At 46.6% G+C, this 17,429-nt stretch overlaps 1 protein-coding gene across 10 annotated transcripts in view; it reads right to left on the bottom strand.

Moving 5' to 3' along the window:
* Plch1 (phospholipase C eta 1) overlaps positions 1 to 17,429 on the bottom strand; it is a 189,806-nt gene that overhangs the window by 30,099 nt on the left and 142,278 nt on the right. For all 10 annotated transcript variants that reach the window (XM_040269961.2, XM_040269965.2, XM_078043528.1 and 7 more), the window contains 3 exons: positions 14,983 to 15,103; positions 11,690 to 11,861; positions 6,102 to 6,209 (listed from right to left, as the gene is read on the bottom strand). In XM_040269961.2, the coding sequence (XP_040125895.2) occupies positions 6,102 to 6,209; positions 11,690 to 11,861; positions 14,983 to 15,103 (401 nt within the window). The remainder of the gene's footprint in view (positions 1 to 6,101; positions 6,210 to 11,689; positions 11,862 to 14,982; positions 15,104 to 17,429) is intronic.

The raw sequence follows: 17,429 nt of genomic DNA, 5'->3' as shown, positions 1-17,429 counted from the left end.
GGTGAGCTAGCCTGCCCTCTGAAACTTGCAGGCAGGCACCGATTTCTCTCTAGCTAAGGAATCTCCAGTGGCATCTTCTTCCACACTGGAGACCCACTGCTTGGCGGAGCCACCATCCCAGGCCCTGGTCACTGGCTCTTCTGGAGGCTGTGCGGCTTTCATATCAGCACTGCTGTTCACCTGCCTTTTATGCTGCAGAAACAGCTTCCGTCCTCCAGCCTCACCAGCTGCCTCTGCTGGCCTCGGATTCTCTGCAGCTTCCTTCCTCTCAGCCTTTACAGGGCTGAAGAGAAACGGGGCCTTGCTCTGGCTGAGGCTCTGGCTTAGGGGACGTCGTGGTTGGCTTGGTTTTTCTGTCCAGGACACTGAATCGTTCTCCATGTCAGCAATAAGGTTGCTGCTTGTTCTTATCCACATGTCCATCTGAGTGGCACTTTTCATTTCCTTCAAGAACTTTTCCTTGCTGACTTTGGCACAAGAGGCCAAGCTCTTGGCTGTCCTGGTTTTCCACATCTGCTCCCTGAGCTTTGTCATTTCTAGCTTCTGATTTAAAGTGCGTGACATGTAACTCTTCCATTCCCCTGTGGGGCTATTAATTGGTCTAATTTCAATACTGTGTCTCAGGGACGAGGGAGGCTCAAGGAGGGGCAGTGAGCTGGGGAGAAGCAGGGGAAACACACACATCCATCAGTCAAGTTCGCTGTCTTATATGGGAGCAGTTCAAAGTGCCCAAAACAGTTACAATAGACACATCAAAGACCAGTGGTCACAGATCACCATATCAGACATAATAACAATGAGAAAGTCTGAAATGTGGGAATTACCAAAATGCCACCCAGAGACATGAAGTAAACACATGATGTAAGGAAAATGGGGTTCAGAGACGTTCTCAGCAAAGTCGCCACAAGTTTCAACTGGCTAAAAAAAATAAAATAAAAAAATAATCTGTGAAGATCAATAAAATGAGGCATGCCTATTTAGAAAAAGCAACTGAAACCGTGTACCCTGCTGTCTCACTAGGCACTGTCACAAACAGTACTACACTTGAACAACCAGGTGCCCTTTACAGTACACACCGGGGCAGCTAAGACTCAAGAGGACAGAGAGGCAGGAAGACTCAGCCATACTCATCTAAACCTGCCCTGTGGGTGAGCAGAGCCTGGAACCTGACACTTCTGTCAGACTCATGTGTGCTTCACCATTCAATGCTTCGGGGATATAAAGAGGGTTAGAGAGCAAGGTGAATTCTTGGGTCAAGCTAATCCTGCACAGGTGAATGTTTTAAGCAACCTTGATTCCCATCATGAATCCTTGGCACACTCTGCAAACCCTCTGCAGGAAATGCAGGCCAACAGAGCCCAGGTCTCCAATCCCCATTGCATTTGCTCAACTGACCAGAGCCCGGTGGGGAGTGTGGGTGATGTGAGGACAAAGGAGAAAGCATGTGAGCACCTGGCGAGCCTGGTAGCACAGAGGGTTTCCTTCCCGCGCCGGGGCCTTGCAAAGTCGGACAGATAAGGAGATGTGCTGTGACACGGCAGAGACCCTCCTTCTGTCAGAAGAGTCAGATCAACTAGGGCAGGAGGTAGGAACACGCACTGCTCCCCCTCCACACCTTCCACACACGGGGTGTTGCTGAAGGAAAGATCTCTGCCTGTCCATCTTTTTTCTTCCCTGTGATTTACAGCCCCCCACCCCCACCCCCACCCCCCAAAAAAACTACAGTCATGGAGAACAAACAACCACATGGCTGGGCTTCATTACTGCATTGTCATTCCATCCCGGAACCCAATAGCACTGCGGAAAGAAAGCGGAGACAGACACTTGACCTTGAGACCCAGCGACCACAGTTGAGAGCTGTGTATCTCACTCTTGTCCCCCTGGCCAGTGAGGGAGGTAGGGCGCGGCCACCAGGGGCGGAGGTAGCGGCCATTTAATACAGTCAAGGGCAGTTTCCATCAGAGAGGTAATCAGGGTTCCCAATTTCCTTTTCTGAGAGGTGAAATTGAGCTAGGAATCTGTCTGCCACGAATCAAGCAACTGAACAGGAAACACAATCTTGTTCTCTCTCCAGCACGGAACTAAAGCATCGCTTGAAGAGCAGAAGGTGCACCTGCTCCTGACCCAGAAGAAGCAGGGAAGGGAGGGCCCAGGTCAGCGGGTGCTGATCTTCACCGGAGCACAGGGAGCTGATCTTCCCATGCACAGGGAGCCCCCAGGGATTATGTGGAAGTCCCAGGTTAGGGGTCTTTTTTTTTTCTTCTGAACATCCAAATAATGTTTATATATATTCCACCTTTCTTATTGGTGTATCATAGTCATACATATTGATGGAAATTTGTTTACATATTGTTTATATTTATATTTTATTTATATTTTTGTAAGTGTACATAATACAGAACAATAAAATTTGGCCAGTGTCACTCCCCAGCATGTCCCCCTCCCTCCCCACATCTCACCCCTTAGTCCCTTACTCTACTGATCTCCCTTTGATTTTCATGATATCCCCCCAACTTTCTTTTCCTTTCTAGCTTCTTCATGTGAGAGAAAACATGCTGAATCTTGATCCTGAGTTTGGCTTATTTCACTTAACATAATGGTTTCCAGTTTCATACATTTTCCTACAAAGGACATAATTTCATTCTTCTGTATAGCCGAGTAAAACTCCATTGGGCATACTTACCACGTTTTCTTTATCCATGCATCCATCAGTGGACACCTAGGCTGGTTCCATAGTTTGGCTATTGTGAATTGCACTGCTAAAATCATGTAGTGTGATGACTTTAATTCTTTAGGACAAATACTGAGGAGTGGGATATCTGGGTCATTCAGTGATTCATGCCTGGTCTTTTGGGACACTCCATACTGATTTCCATAGCAGCTGTACTAATTTACAGTCCCACCAACAGTGTGAAAGTATTCCAATTTCTCCACATCCTCTCCAGCACTTGTTATTGTTTGTATTCTTGATGGCTGCCATCCTGACTGGAGTGAGATGAAATCTCAGTGTAGCTTTGATTTGCATTTCCCTGATTGCTAAGAAGGTTGAACATTTTTTCAGGTATTTGTTGGCCATTGTATTTCCTCTTTTGAGAAATGTCTAATTCACTCACCCATTTATTAGTTGGACTGTTTGGCTTTTGGTGGTCCCAGAGTGGACATTTTCAGTAGCAAAGACCTCACAAACTTGAGGTAACCTACCCCCTCAGTGAGTGCTGATTAAGTTTTAGACTAACAAGATCCATGATTCCTCTGAAAGTAGCTCAAAGCCTGAGAGGACGACTTAGGAAAGAAGATGGAAGGCTTGGTGTTTGGAGTGGATGCTTGTGCCCAAGAGGTCAGCTGAACGCAGGCTCAGAGAGTGCAGGGAAAAAATACTGAAAAACTCAGCAGAAGAGGAAAAGAGCCAGTGATGGGTGGGAAGTCCGTGAGGCACAGCAACACTGGAGTCCCATAAGGATGGATGGTAGAGAGCTGGCCACCCTAAATCAAATCTATGGGACTACTGTACTGTAGGTGAAAGGAAACTGCACCCAGTGTCTTTGAGTCGTGATCCCTGGGTCCCTGGACACAATGCCTTTAGCTTGTGGCTTACAGATCATAAGCCAGATTTTCTCTATGGCTGAAGCTACAAAATAACACGAGGAAGAAGCTTCAAGGACTCAACTAATCCAACAACAGAAAGCACTTGTTGCATGAACAAAAACCTGATTCTGGTTAAGATACAGTCCTGCTTCCAACTTCACCTGTTAAGGTCCTCCTCGTGTACTGGCCTGGCCAACTCTTCACTCCTTTCTAGTCTGTGGTCCAATGTCTCTTCTCAGTGAGGCCTTCCCTGGATGCCTATCTCCCATGTCCACACACCCTTTACGTGCTCACACAGAGGTCTATGAGCTCTCATGCAGGCACGCCAGTGCACACCTCCCCTGGGCACCTAACGCTATTCTACATGCCCCTGTCTAGTCGGTCCTTCTTCCATGAATGTGTGACCCACACAAAGCAAGGACTTTGGCCTGTTCTGTTGATGGGTCTGTCCCCCAACACCTGCAAAGGTGATGAGTGTACTTCCAATAGGAGATGCTCAGGAAAAATACACTGAATGTACAAAGAGTCTTATATAACCTCATGAGAACTGTGTTGCAGGCACAATTGATGACCTCAAATCTTTATTTATTGCAGCAATTCAGATCTCACTTAGAAATCTAATCACACTCTTAACTAAAAACTGAGGTTCAGACCTTTCTACAAGGTAATTTTTGGTTTACGTAAACAATGCACATTTTGTACAGAAATATGATGGGGCATAATTCAATTCACTGCCCCAGAAGACAGCTGAACTCTCTGCTAACAATAGGACTACAGACGGCCTGATTATAAGATAATGTTTTGGCTTTCTGAACACAGAGTTGCCTATCTCCAAAGAGCCTCAGAAACAGAGATGGAAAAGGTGAGTAAAGATACAAAGCTTTATATATTTCCACTAAAAAATGTTGATTTCTTTACAAATTTTCCTTCCCAAAGGAAAATACGAGAAAAAGGCAACTGTAAACCTTTCCATTTAAGGGGATGTGTCCACTTTCATTTAGGCCAAATGAAAGATCGCGCTTACCTTTATGGAATCATGTGCTAAGCTATCTACTGGAAATCAGCTAAAGGACCAAACATGAGGGGAACCCAGATAAGGTGTGTGACCTTAGAAGAAAAATGGCACAGCAGGGCAGATTTAGGAGCGAAAACAACCAATAATGACAATGTTGTGACAGTAAATTTCCTCCACTCACTTTCACAACCAACAGCATTTCCTAAACATGCGACATGGTTGAGCCTGTTTCCTGCTTTTGAATGATAGAGTGGCTGAGGCTGGCAACCCAGGGACCTGGGAAACACCATACAAATAAAACACTAAGAATCAGAGAAAGATCCAGTTTCTGAAATAAAGCTTAAAAAAAAAGGCTAAATTATCCAAGTAATTAATTATAAAAATTGTTAGATAGAAGATCAAATAAAAAGCTATCTAAAATATTAACTGCATTTCAGGTGTGGAAATCTGTTCAGATTTTCTGTGACCATCACCCTGTTAATGAGGGATATAAAACTGAGCTAAACATAAACTATTAAAGGGCAAAAGATGAATGCAAATAACAATTCTCCTTTTTTTTATTTCAAACCGATCTTCCCCAATTCACCCCTGAAAGTGCATAAAAACCAGGAAGGCAGTGTCTACTGAAACCTCAGCTGCTACTGAACTCTTGTCCCTTTAAAATAATGCCAGGTCCCCCTTGACCCTTCAGGTGAGGCATCATGGTGAGTGTGGTCGAGAAGAAAACAGCCTACTGCTAAAAATGGAACGTGTCAGGAGAAAGCACAGGCAATTATCTGTTTTTCTGGGGGACGACACAATAGCCCTGATGTCTAAAGGCACGCCACTTTCCTATAGAAGTGAAATGCTAGGTCCTGCACCAGCCTGTGCCACTCTCGGCCCGTCCTGGCAACCAGGTGAGCTACAGAAGGCAGAGCAGGGCGCATCTCTGAGCCTTCCATCTCCCTGGACCATGTGGGTGAGTGGGACTTTCCTACAAAAGCAGCTTCTTGATCTCAGAAGGGGGTCTGAAGCCCCAGGCAGGTGACTAGCTATTTTGGGCCAAATTGTTTAGGATGTGGCAAGTCACACATTCAGCCAGGAGCCCAGGCCTGGAAGGGGTGGGAAATCCTCTGAGCGACAGTCCATTCTCTTCGGGAGGAGAGGGCCCCCTAGAGAAGCAGGCCAGGAAAGTTGGGGTTGAGGCTGGCCCTGACCAGCAGGAGGAGAGTCACAACTCACCTATTTCACCAAAGACACTGACATTACAACCTGAATGTGACTTTTAACCGTGTTGCAATAGGACAGCCTTTGCCTCTGGAGAGGATCAGGTGAGTGCCTCACATGCCTTCCAGTCCTGAAGCCTAAGGACCCTTGCTCATTCACTAACAGGCCACATGGGCACGTGTCGGACATGGAGGAGTTTCTGCCTTCCCACACCATGAGGCCACGCTTGTGAAGACTGACTCAGAACCACTCTACTGCAGTGCACCGAGGGTGACACGGCCCAGCCATCACTCACACATTGGAGCTTAAACTTGCACTCGTCTTCAATCTCATCCGCACTGTCCTCGTCAGAAACTTCCCCTTCCTCTGCGTCATCCCCAAGGTGATAAGGCAGCTTCTTGCCCTGAAACAGATCAAAATATCCCATTTAGAAATGAAAACAAATTTGCCACAGGCAAAAGGCAGAAAAACGTAATTATCCACTGGCAAATGAACAGATGAAATGTGATTTACACACACAGTGAAATATCATTCAGCCTTTAAAAAGATTGGATTCTGATACATATTACAAATTGGTTGAACGTTGAAGGCAGGGTGCTAAATTAAATAAGCCAGACACAAAAAGACACATATTGTATGATTCCACTTATAGGAGGCTTCAAGAATAGTTAAATTTATAGATACAAAAGTGAACAGTGGTGGCCAGGGCAGCAGGAGCAAGGCTGGGCCCTCGTTGCCAAAGGGCAGAGAGGTTTAGATTTGCAAGTTGGAAAGAGTTCTGGAGACGGGCTTACACAATGATGTGCTTTTAATGTGGCGGAACTGTTCACTTGAAAATGAGTGAGATCATAGGCAGATTTAATGTTATGGGTTTTTTACCACAATTTTCAAAAGTGCAAAATGAAAATAAAATGAAGTATCTCAGGCCAACCGTCACTTCAGACTCATCAGAAGGAAGACAGTTTGAATTGGAGGCAAAATAAGGCAGGACAGGACTTCTAGGAAAATGCAATCATATACTTTCAATGAAATGAAATTAATTAGGGATATTCTACTAAAAAAATTAAAAGAATCAGAACAGCTTCTTATAAAAGGCAGGTGACTGATGGCAAAAAGCCACTGTGCACAATGGCTGGCTTGATCTCCTTAGACTTCAGGACTAGGAGCAATGACATCCACTGCTCACCATCAAACAGGGAGATGTTTTATTGATACGCCCAAAGGGACAAGGCTGAGCCCCCAGAGCAGCTTGTTCTCCTGGGCAGGTAGCAGGTGCCCTCAGCAGTCATACACAGTTAGCAAGCCCCTCTTTCCCAGAACACAGTGAGTCTGCTGAGCAGCCTGAGCACAGCTCTCAGGACAGGCCATCCCTGACTCACTCGGAGAGCACTCCAGACACCAGGGGCTCTGGACAAAGGAAAATCCACACAGGACGGTGAGACACTCAAGTTGTAAAATGGCATCCATCCTAGAGGACCCACAAGAAACGGGCTCCAGAATTGCACTTGGGCACCAAAATCTGAAGATGCTCAAGCCCTTTATATAAAACAAGATAGTATTTGCACATCACCTAGCACAAAATCATCTCTAGGTTGTTTACAATACTTAATACAGTATAAATGACATGGAAAATCACTCTTTAAAAAATGACAGGGATGTCTGTACACGTCCAGGACAGAGACAACTTTTTTGAAGTAATTTTGATCTAGGGTTGGCTGAATCTGCTGATGAAGGGGGCCAATACATATGCACAATATGGCTACAGAGCAGACGACCTCAAATACTGCAGCTCATCAGTAAAGTATGAAGAGTTAGAGGGAAATATAATCAATTGTTAGAAATAATTATCTCTGGGTAAGAGTATTATGAATGATCACAGTTACTTTCTCCTTTTCCACACTTCCTAGTTTATATTCAGCAAGAGTAAGAGTAAATTTTAAAAGAACAGAAGCGGGCTCCCAGGGGTGGGAAGAGGCTCAAGCCCAAGGGGCCAAGGCCCCCAGTGTCCCTGCTTCCTGGGGTCCAGGCCCCTCCTCACCTGGGTTAGGCTAGATCTAGTGACCCACAACACAGAGGAGGGGACACATGTCACTGTGGGATCAGCTTGCTGCCCCAACTCTGCCTTCCCCTGGCCTGCTGTGCTGGCTCCTCTCTCAGTTTCTCTGTCCCCTTCCCTCTCTCCCCACTCCTCACTGTGCTATGGAGGACAAAGGCCTCTCGCCAATGACAGCCACTCAGCCATCTTTGAAGAAGAGCCCCCCCAACCTAGCCTTGAGACATCTGTGGCCCAGCGGATGCCCTAGGGACATCCTCAGGAGAGGCCCAGAGCAGAGGGCCCAGCTAGTCACAGCCAGGCCCCTGTTGAGCTGCGATATTTGGGGTCATCTGCTCTGCAACCGCAGATGCCTACAGTCCTGCACCAAACCTGTGCAGAATGAACCCAGCGAAGGTATATTCTTAACACAGCCCGGGGAGCGGTGGACTTCCATCCCACCATCCACACGACGGACAACGGGAAGATGCCAGAGAGGCTGGCCGGCCCTGCCCACCCCATGGCCTCCTCCCTGACTCCTCCAAGAGCAGCTGGCCTGAGCCTTAGCAGCTCCACTTCGACGGCAGCAGGTTCTCTGGCTGGAGCATCTGGATAGGGCGCCCACATTCCAGGCTAAGAAAGGCTGCAAAACAGAGGCCACCACAGCTGGCCCCTCCAAGGGGACTCCTTCACACCCAGGGAGGGGCTCCCTAAACACGGAGGGTCGGGCCTTGCCTGGCAGCCAGGCACTCTCTCCTCCCAGACCCCGTCCAGGCCGAGGCTGAGCTCAACCCAGCCTCTGCCCTTCACAGCTCAGCCCACTGCCCTCCGCATCTACCCTCCCCTCCTCCTGGGGGCCTGCCACCCAGCCAGTTCTCAGAGAAGTCTCCACCCTCTTTCCCACACCCTCCTCCATACCAGAGCTCTAGACCTTGGGTCTTTAGCACTGCCATGGTTTCAAAGCTGATTAGATAACTTACATAATAAAACTAAAATAAATGCTCACAATCAAAATTATTGAGATTTGGAGACTTAAATTTATTTTCTTCAACTTAAAAAGGGGCATTTAGAAGATTAAAAAGATGGGGAATAGTTTGTGTAATAACAATTACAAGACAGCCTAAAATTTCAATTACAAAACAGCCTAAAATTTCAATTACAAGACAGCCTAAAATTAAGGCATTTATTTCTCTCTTTTTTTTTTTTTTTTGACCAGGGGTTAAACCCAGGGGTGCTTAACCACTGAGCCACATCCCCAGCCCTTTTTCTGTTTTATTTTGAGACAGAGTCTTGATAAGTTGCTTAGGGCTTCACTAAATTGCCAAGTCTGGCTTTGAACCCACGATCCTCTTGCCTCAGCCTCCCTCCTGCTAGGATTACAGGTGTGTGCCCTGGACTCAGCTAAAACATTTATTGCTGTATATTAATTACTTCAGGTCTTATTGATGTAGAAGGCTTCTACAATACGAGTCTCTTTTCCTTTTATTCTAGGGAACATTCTCGAACAGTGGCTATAATCATATGGCAGCACCAGAAATAAGGTCCATAAATTAAGTGATGGTCAGCTCTCCCAGGAAAGGACAAGAATCAACACCTTTCATTTACTCCCCACCACCTTTCACTCAGAATCAACTTTATCTAGGGTACCATGGCAGATATCAAGAGGGACCTCTATACAAGACATTAGAAATGAGGGACAGCAATTTCTCTCTCTCTTTCTCTCTCTCTCTTACACACACAAACACACACACACAAAAATGATTACTTATCAAGCAGACAGGAAAAAAAGCAAAAGGATATTGTTTTTAATGTCTCTTACCAACAGTGCTACTCCTAAAGGTAACTCAAGAATAACCTTTGGTAGAATCTTGTGTAACTTCGTGAATCTGATCATAGACCAGAGGAGAAGTAAATGAGAGTGACCCAGGTGTCTCCTGAATCCCTTTCTGATAATACTCTGGAGTCAGATTACTTCATCCATGCATTAAGGAAATACTGCCAGAGACAGGAGCAAAGGCCACTCTTGGCTTCCAGTTACCTAGCGATGTGAGTCACACCCCTGAAAGTGGGAAACTGGGACCGCAGAGCAGTGGTTACTTTCAGCAATAAAATCCACGAAAAGTTGCTAAGTTTGTTATGATTTTTGTTCAAAAGCAACTCTTGTTACCTTTTCAGGATGTGTGTGTATGTGTGTGTGTGTGTGCATGTATTTGTGTGTTATATGTAATTGCACGTATACGCATGGTTGGAAAATGTATAACAGTCACAACTTGTCGACATACTGTGACTACCTTGCCAGTGAGTGCCACAGACCTGCCACTGGTTCTCCTGGTGCCCATATGACCCACACTTCAACTCATGCAGAAGGGACCCAATTAGTTCACATCAAATACCCACTTAAATCCCACCATCAAAGGAAAGACAATAATCAAATGGGCTCCCTCTACATAATCTCCTGACTGCTGGCTGAAGAATATTGAGGAAACACAGAAACAGTACTACGAAGGTGACATTTTATTTTCTAACCCAGAAATGATTTTTTGTGAGTTTTTTGGTTTTGGTTTTGGTTTTTGGGTGTTTTTTTTGTTTGCTTGAGGCGAGGGGTGGGGTTTACCAGGGATTGAACTCAGGGGGACTCGACCACTGAGCCACATCCCCAGCTGTATTTTGTATTTTATTTAGAGACAGGGTCTCACTGAGTTGCTTAGCGCCTTGCTTTTGCTGAGGCTGGCTTTGAACTCACAATCCTCCTGCCTCAGCCTTCAAGAGTCACTAGAATTACAGGTACAGGTGTGCGCCACCTTGCCTGGCTCAGAAATGGTTTTGTTTTGTTTTTCAGAAATGGGTTTTTAATGCAGGAGTTGGCATTAACAAGACTTGGGCACACTGGCCCAAACAGACTTCCCTCCTGTGCCACTTAGAGCTTTCATTCAAAATGCATTTTCACATACAAATGATGGATGACACCTCTTTAATTGGTTCTTAACCTTTAATTTTCCTTTCATGGATAAAAAACAAGCTTTCTAAAGAGGCACACTTTACATCTTTCCCTTACAGCCCAGTTAAAGATTTGCCTGGAAAGGCAAAGCTACTCGACTTCCCTACTCCGGGATGACATTCAGTGTTTGGTGCACACTGCTTTCAAGTACAGGACCCCATTTGAATATTAACAACCTAGTACTCTCTACTTCAATTTTATCTCAAAACAACACAATGGTCCAAAGTGGTTTTAGAAAAAAATATTAAATTCACAAGAATGGGGCAAAATCACAGAGTGAGGCCGTGGAAACTCGAACCACTGTCCCATGGTGTCCTTTGCATGGACAGATGGCGCCCATCATAGGTGATCTATTGGTGTCACTCATCCACCCACCGTGCCTCCACACAGGCCCATCCCGTGGGGGCAGGATGTCTGGGCCTGCTCCTGCAGAAGCCGGCGTGTCTCACTTACATAACCAAAACTGATCAACCATGAAGATGGGTTTTTTTCCTTTGACAGACAGCTCCTGGAGCTTGAAATGGGAGAAAAGCATCTGAACGAGATGCTTTCAGACGTGGCTTTGGGGAGCCTTGTCCTCTCCTCCATTCCTCCCCTGTGTGAACACTTCCAGACTAAAATGGTGCACACCTGGCTCGAGGTATTGAGTAAAAACCAGCCCAGCACAGGTGGTCAGCCAGCCCTTCCTCGAGAGCATGGCTATAAACTGAAATCAAATGCACGTTCAAGTAGGGCCATCCTTCCTTCACGTACTGCTGCACTTATTATCCCCCTTTTAAACCGGGGTTTAGTTGATGTGGGAACCAGCTCCGTGGGTCATCAGGAGTCTGCCTGCAAACCCTGAAGTACTAACCTTCACTAGGATCTTCCCCTTCAGACTCTGAGGGCTGGGGAGCTGCTTGCCCTCTCCGGCATCCACGGACGACAGGTCCAGCCTGTCCTGGAAGATTCCCTTCAGGTACTGAGCGATCTTCCTCTGCTGCTGGATACTGCAGTGGTTCTCAATAGACAATATAACAGGGAACCTGGGAACGGCAACAGGATCAGAGACAGGCAAGGCAGGGATTGGTGAAAATGGTTCTGTAGTCATTGTGCTCTTACAATCCTGGCGACATGGCCTGCCATAGTGGTGACAATTAAAATGCTTCTAAAAGGGGAGTTAGACATGCATTGAACAAATTCTCCTGAGCAAATGCACTTTTTAGGGGATAATGGCTGAACAAAAGACCAACCCACGTGGGATGACTTGATCTAATATTCTGCACCAGGGGAAAATAATGGTGGGTTTGCTATGTATCTTTTAAAAGAAGAAAAAAAAAAGGTATCTTTTAAAAGAAAAAAAAAGGGTTTTAAAGAAATGAGAAGCCTAAGGAAAGGAAAATCACACAATAGAATTTTTTATTATTTCTTCAAAAGTCTAGACATCAGCTAAGCCATCATATCAGGAAATGCAGTCATTTCCTCTTAAAAAAAAAACATAATCAGTTCTCAGCTTGAAAATTACTACTGAACATAAAATAAGATGATAAACCCTTGTGTTTTATAGCCTCTTATGTCAGGCATCTCAAAATCCTTTTTTAATAGAATTATATGTTGCTCTTTTACTAAGACAAATGGGCAAGCATCATTCTCCACCAACACACGGGTTTCTCTACAGATGTGGAGCCTGCGTACAATGACACCCAAGGACACCCTGGGGGCTGGTGGCCATGGCAGAGGGAGCCAGTGCTCACTGCTGAACTGCACTCCTCTCTCAACATTTTTCTTTTCTTCAGAATGAGAAATTACTCTGAAGCTGGGTGTGGTGGCGACAACCTGTAATCCCTGCAACTCCGGAGACTGAGGTGTCGAGCCTGCACAGTTTAGTGAGACCCTGTCTTAAAATAAAAAATAAAATGGGCTGGGGTGCAGCTCAGTGCAGAAGTGACCCTGGGGTCAATCTTTAGCACAACACACAAAAAAATTACTTTGCTTTCAGATCTATTGATTCTTTTTCTTATTTTGTATCTCCTATTTTTAGAAATAATAGGCAATATTTTTTTTCCTAGAGTATGCCAGAAACGTTTTGGAGGAGAAAAGAACAAATAATCCTGAGATGTCTTGCATTCACAGCAGAGAATTTAACAATAACATTTTAAAGTATCAATCTGTTTATTAAAAGCCTGTACCAGCTCATGCTAGAGTAAGACTGTGCTTTTCAACAGGAGATGAGATGATTTTGTGTCCCCTCCCATAAGGGACATTTGTCAATGTCTTAGGACATTTTTGTGGTCACAATTCAGAGGGTGCCACTTGTCATTTCGTGAGTAGAAGCCATCCTACAATACACAAGACAGTGCTCTACAACAAAAAATCACTCAGCAGAAACCCTGGTGAAGAGATGTGGCCACAGTGTGAGAAAGAAAAGGAGAAGACCCAATTTTTTAAATGTACTAAATAAGAGTATTAATTTTTTTTTAATTTAAAACACATTTCCTATAAGGGTTCCCAAGTTGCAGTGAGCAGTCACAAGGCTGGGGAGTCCTCCAAGGTGCTCAGGAAGCGTGCTGGGAAAGCATGGCTACTCCGCTAGGATTGGCAGAAGTCAGGGTTGTGGAGAAGACCGGTTGGAGTTTACAGCTCAAGATTCTTGAATGTAGAAGACACCATGAATTATACAGCAAGGATCTCGTATTAGAATAGCATTTAAACCTCATGGTTAATTAATAAGACCAAATATTAAAAATTTTAAAGGCTACTAACTTCCAAAATATTAATTTTATGCAACTGTAATTTTAATTTGCTTCTTTAATTCAAAAACCCTTTCTGGTCTGCTGGTACATTGCAGGCACCAGCGAGGCAACAGAGAGTAAATAAGAGGTGGCTGACACAGCGCCTATTTCCCTGAGTTCAGTCTCATGGCAAGTCACCAACCATTGTCACAGGCTGTTAGAAGACGCGGCAGAAATAGGCTCAGGGTGCTAAATACAGGGGGAAAGAAGATTCTATCATCTGGTGGGTCAGTAGTTTGCCAGAGGGACAGTGCATAAGTGACCCTGTAGGACAAGGAAGAATCCAGCAGGTGGACAGTGGGGAAGGGAGTCCAGGCAGAGAGATCTGCACTCACCCGAGTGCCAGGCCTGTGGGGGAGCTGAGGGCTGGTCCCTGAAGGCACAGAGGGCAGGCAGGGGTGCCAAGCACAGTAAGGAGTTTCTGACGGACGTTTAGGTGAGGATCACAGTGTGCGTTACTTCCAAAGGAAGACTAAGGCATGGTGCAGAGAACAAGACAGCAGGTAGGGTGGCAAGGCAGGGCACGGATGATCAGGGAGCAAAACTGAGAGGAGCTGGTTGCCAACAGAAGGACTGGGGGGGGGGGGGGGTCCCGGCCCAGCTGCTAACAGGCAGAGCTGCCCTAGAGAAAAGGAAATGGAGCAGGGGCAGAAGGAGCTGCTGAGTCCGGCAAGGGCCATGAGCCCGAGGTGGCTGAGTCTCACCTTCTGCTCAGCGTGTGGCTTCTGCACTGACAGGTAACTCCAACAAATACTTCCTATGCATTTTCCACATAAATCTTGGACTTAGGAAAGAAGCCTGGGCATATATTAAGTAAACATCCAAAAATAAAGAGTAACACCCAAGGAAAGAGTGACTGTTAAGGGAGCGAGGAAAGGGAGTAGAGGACCAGAGGCCAAAATAGGAGGCCGCACTGGCCCTGGAGAGGAGGCGACGGCGTGGGCAAAGCTCGCACCAGGGAGGAAACGCCACTGTCAAACGCCAATCAGCAGCACAAGACTGTCGGCCCCTGGGGACGTCCAGGTCACTGGTAGTTCCTCAGACCTGGATAGCAGGTCACACCAAAAACATAGATCCTGCACAGTAACTGGTTCCCAGCCTTTACGCACACCTCACACCCTGGGTTCACAGATTTACAGGTCGGTATTTGCAAGGACAACTTCAAGGAGGCCAGATGGAATGGGCAAGGAGTAAACTGAACACAGGAAACCAGAGGCTGAACCCTGTCATCTCTTGGTGACACCTGCTGGGGGAGGAGAAGACCAGGCGGAGGCGATGAGACCTGGAGCCCAGGGAAGGGCGCTGGCTGGCTCTGCGGCTCGGCCCAGGCAGTGTGGCAGCAGGGGAGCCTGGGTCCCAGGCCTGCGGTACTTACTCGTTCTTCACGAAGGCATGCTTGTTGATGGTCTCCACAACGTCTCGGAAGAGAATTTTTGAAGTCAGAGTGTAGCCATGGTGTACCACTGGCTCTCCATCAGGGCCATCCCAGCAGTCCACTGCCAAAAAACAGAACCTCGTATCAACACACAGCGTCTCTGGTACCTACGGACATTTCTGGAAATATCAGACATGTTTTCAGTTTGTCATTTGAAAGTATACCCATTGCAATCATGATTAAGATTTCAGATAGAGAGATGGGTGCTCTGGTGTGTTTATCAGGACAAAGATTCAAAGATAACACATGGTTTGTTGTTAGTTAGTGCTTATAGTTTACAAAGACACATTGCTTTTCAGTCCAGCATTGACCAAAAATTTTGTGAGCAGGTAATGCAAATCTTGCCAAGTGTGCCCCAAGAAATAATCATTGTTAGCAGAAATGTCCGAGTTTCTTCCCCAGGTTTCTGAGGTAAGTCACAGTGACTCTCAAATTGCTAACAAGGCTTTTCATGATTGCTCACTCAAACTCACTGTTTCCATTTGACTTACTCCTGTTTTATTAATTGTACAGTAATAAAAAGTAGCACTGACTCCGTGAGTTCAAATCCTCAGGTTCTTCAAAATCCATGCGACTACCTGCAAACGATCCAAGCATTTGAATCTTGTGAAAGAGAAACAACAACTGCACTTCCTGGTGATGACAAAGTCCCCATAAGGTGGCCATGACGCCGCGGACACAGGGTAACTTACATCCTGGATGTCACTGCTGGGTATACATGGAGGATAATGCTGGTTCCCGGGAGGAACTGCCTCCCTGACCAGGGGGCTTCCCGTGCTTTACCTTGGGCCCCACGTTGATTTCCTAAAACTCTGCTTTTGCCCCGTCACTTATGTGCTCAAAAGCCTCCGTGGCCCACTGCACAGCATCTGGGAGGTGCTGACAAATGTCCTGTGGCAGCTCTGGCTGCTGGCTCCATGTAGTTACATGGCATACTAGAGGCTCCTGGGCACTGGCTAGCCTGTGTCCTCAGTTGCCCAGCACAGCACTGCGCACAGTCTCCCACCTGCCCTTGCACTTGGGTGTGGCCCGAGAGACACGGGCAGAAAGGACAGTGCCACTTCCAGGTCTGGCCAAAGGAACCTCCTTCGGGAGTCATTGTCCCCTTTCCCCTGCTGTGGCTTTCAAGTCATGTGCTGAAGATGGCACGGCACCCGCTGGGAACCTGAGTCCTACATCACTGCTTGGCAGACTCGCACCTGCTTGGGCTCCACGGACACAGGAAGTAACCTCAGCTGGTGAAGCAGAGAGGAGCTCTGAAGGAGCTCGGACCACTTTCGCGTCTCACAAGTCACTTGATACCTCCTGTTCCCTCACAGCCATGCCCTTCCAGTCAGTGGACTCTCCCCAGAATCCCTCCTGCATGCCTCTGTGGTCAGCTGAAGCCCCTTTCACTCGGCTTAGCCAAGCCCATTCAAGGCTGAGCTGGGCCACCCCACCAAGCCTCCCGACCCTCCCTTATGGCAGCAGGTCACAGACAGACACCAGAGACCAGCAGTCAATAGCACCTGAATGGCAGCCCGACAGGAACCAGGCCAACACAAGGACACAAGGTAACTGTGCTCTCAGCACTAGATAGGAGAAAGAGTCCTTGATGGCAGATCTGAGAAAAGTAAAAACTCTAGGTTTCACTACTATAAAATTTCACAACATTTAGATATTGGCAATTAACTCACTTTTAAAAGCATAATATGATCTAAACACACACAGTCTGCAAGCTGGGTTTGGCTAGTGGAATGGCACCTCAACTCTGTCTTCTATCAGGACCACATAGGACCCCCACACCTGCCCTCTGTTTCAGCAGAACCTATCCCACATCTGAACCTACTTCCCTAGGAAACGGGTGACAGCTCCATTTCCTTTGCAGCAGTCAAAAGGCTCACATGACCATAAGGTGACAGTGACAACTTATTCTAGGTGTCAGCTGCACTAGTCAAGGATGGTCACTGTTGAGTCAAAGAGCAGTCGAGACCTGGGTATGAAGACACGTTTGGGTGTGACTGACATCTGAATCAGCAGGCTCTGGGGGAAGCAGATGACTGTGCGGTGGGTGGGCCTCACCCAGTCAGCTGAGGCCTTACTATGGCACTTCCCACAGCTGGAGAAATTCTTCTCAAGGCTGTGGCACAGAAACCTTTCCTGTGTCCCCAGCCTGCTACACTTTGGAATTCACAGCCATAACTACCAGGTCAGCCCTGCCAGTCTCCATCCTGCCAGTCAGCTACACAGGCTGCCAATGCCCACAGTCATGTGAGCCAACCTCTTCAAACCAGTCAACCAATCCCAATTCCAACCTCTTTCTCTAAACCTCATCTAAACTGCATCTCACATTGGTTTTGCTTCTCTGGGCAACCTTAAAGTCACCGGTGTAAATCCACTGAGCACTG

Source organism: Ictidomys tridecemlineatus, chromosome 3 (genome assembly GCF_052094955.1).
Source record: "Ictidomys tridecemlineatus isolate mIctTri1 chromosome 3, mIctTri1.hap1, whole genome shotgun sequence".
NCBI classification, from domain to species: Eukaryota; Metazoa; Chordata; class Mammalia; order Rodentia; family Sciuridae; genus Ictidomys; species Ictidomys tridecemlineatus.
This window is presented reverse-complemented; position numbering and strand designations above follow the sequence as displayed.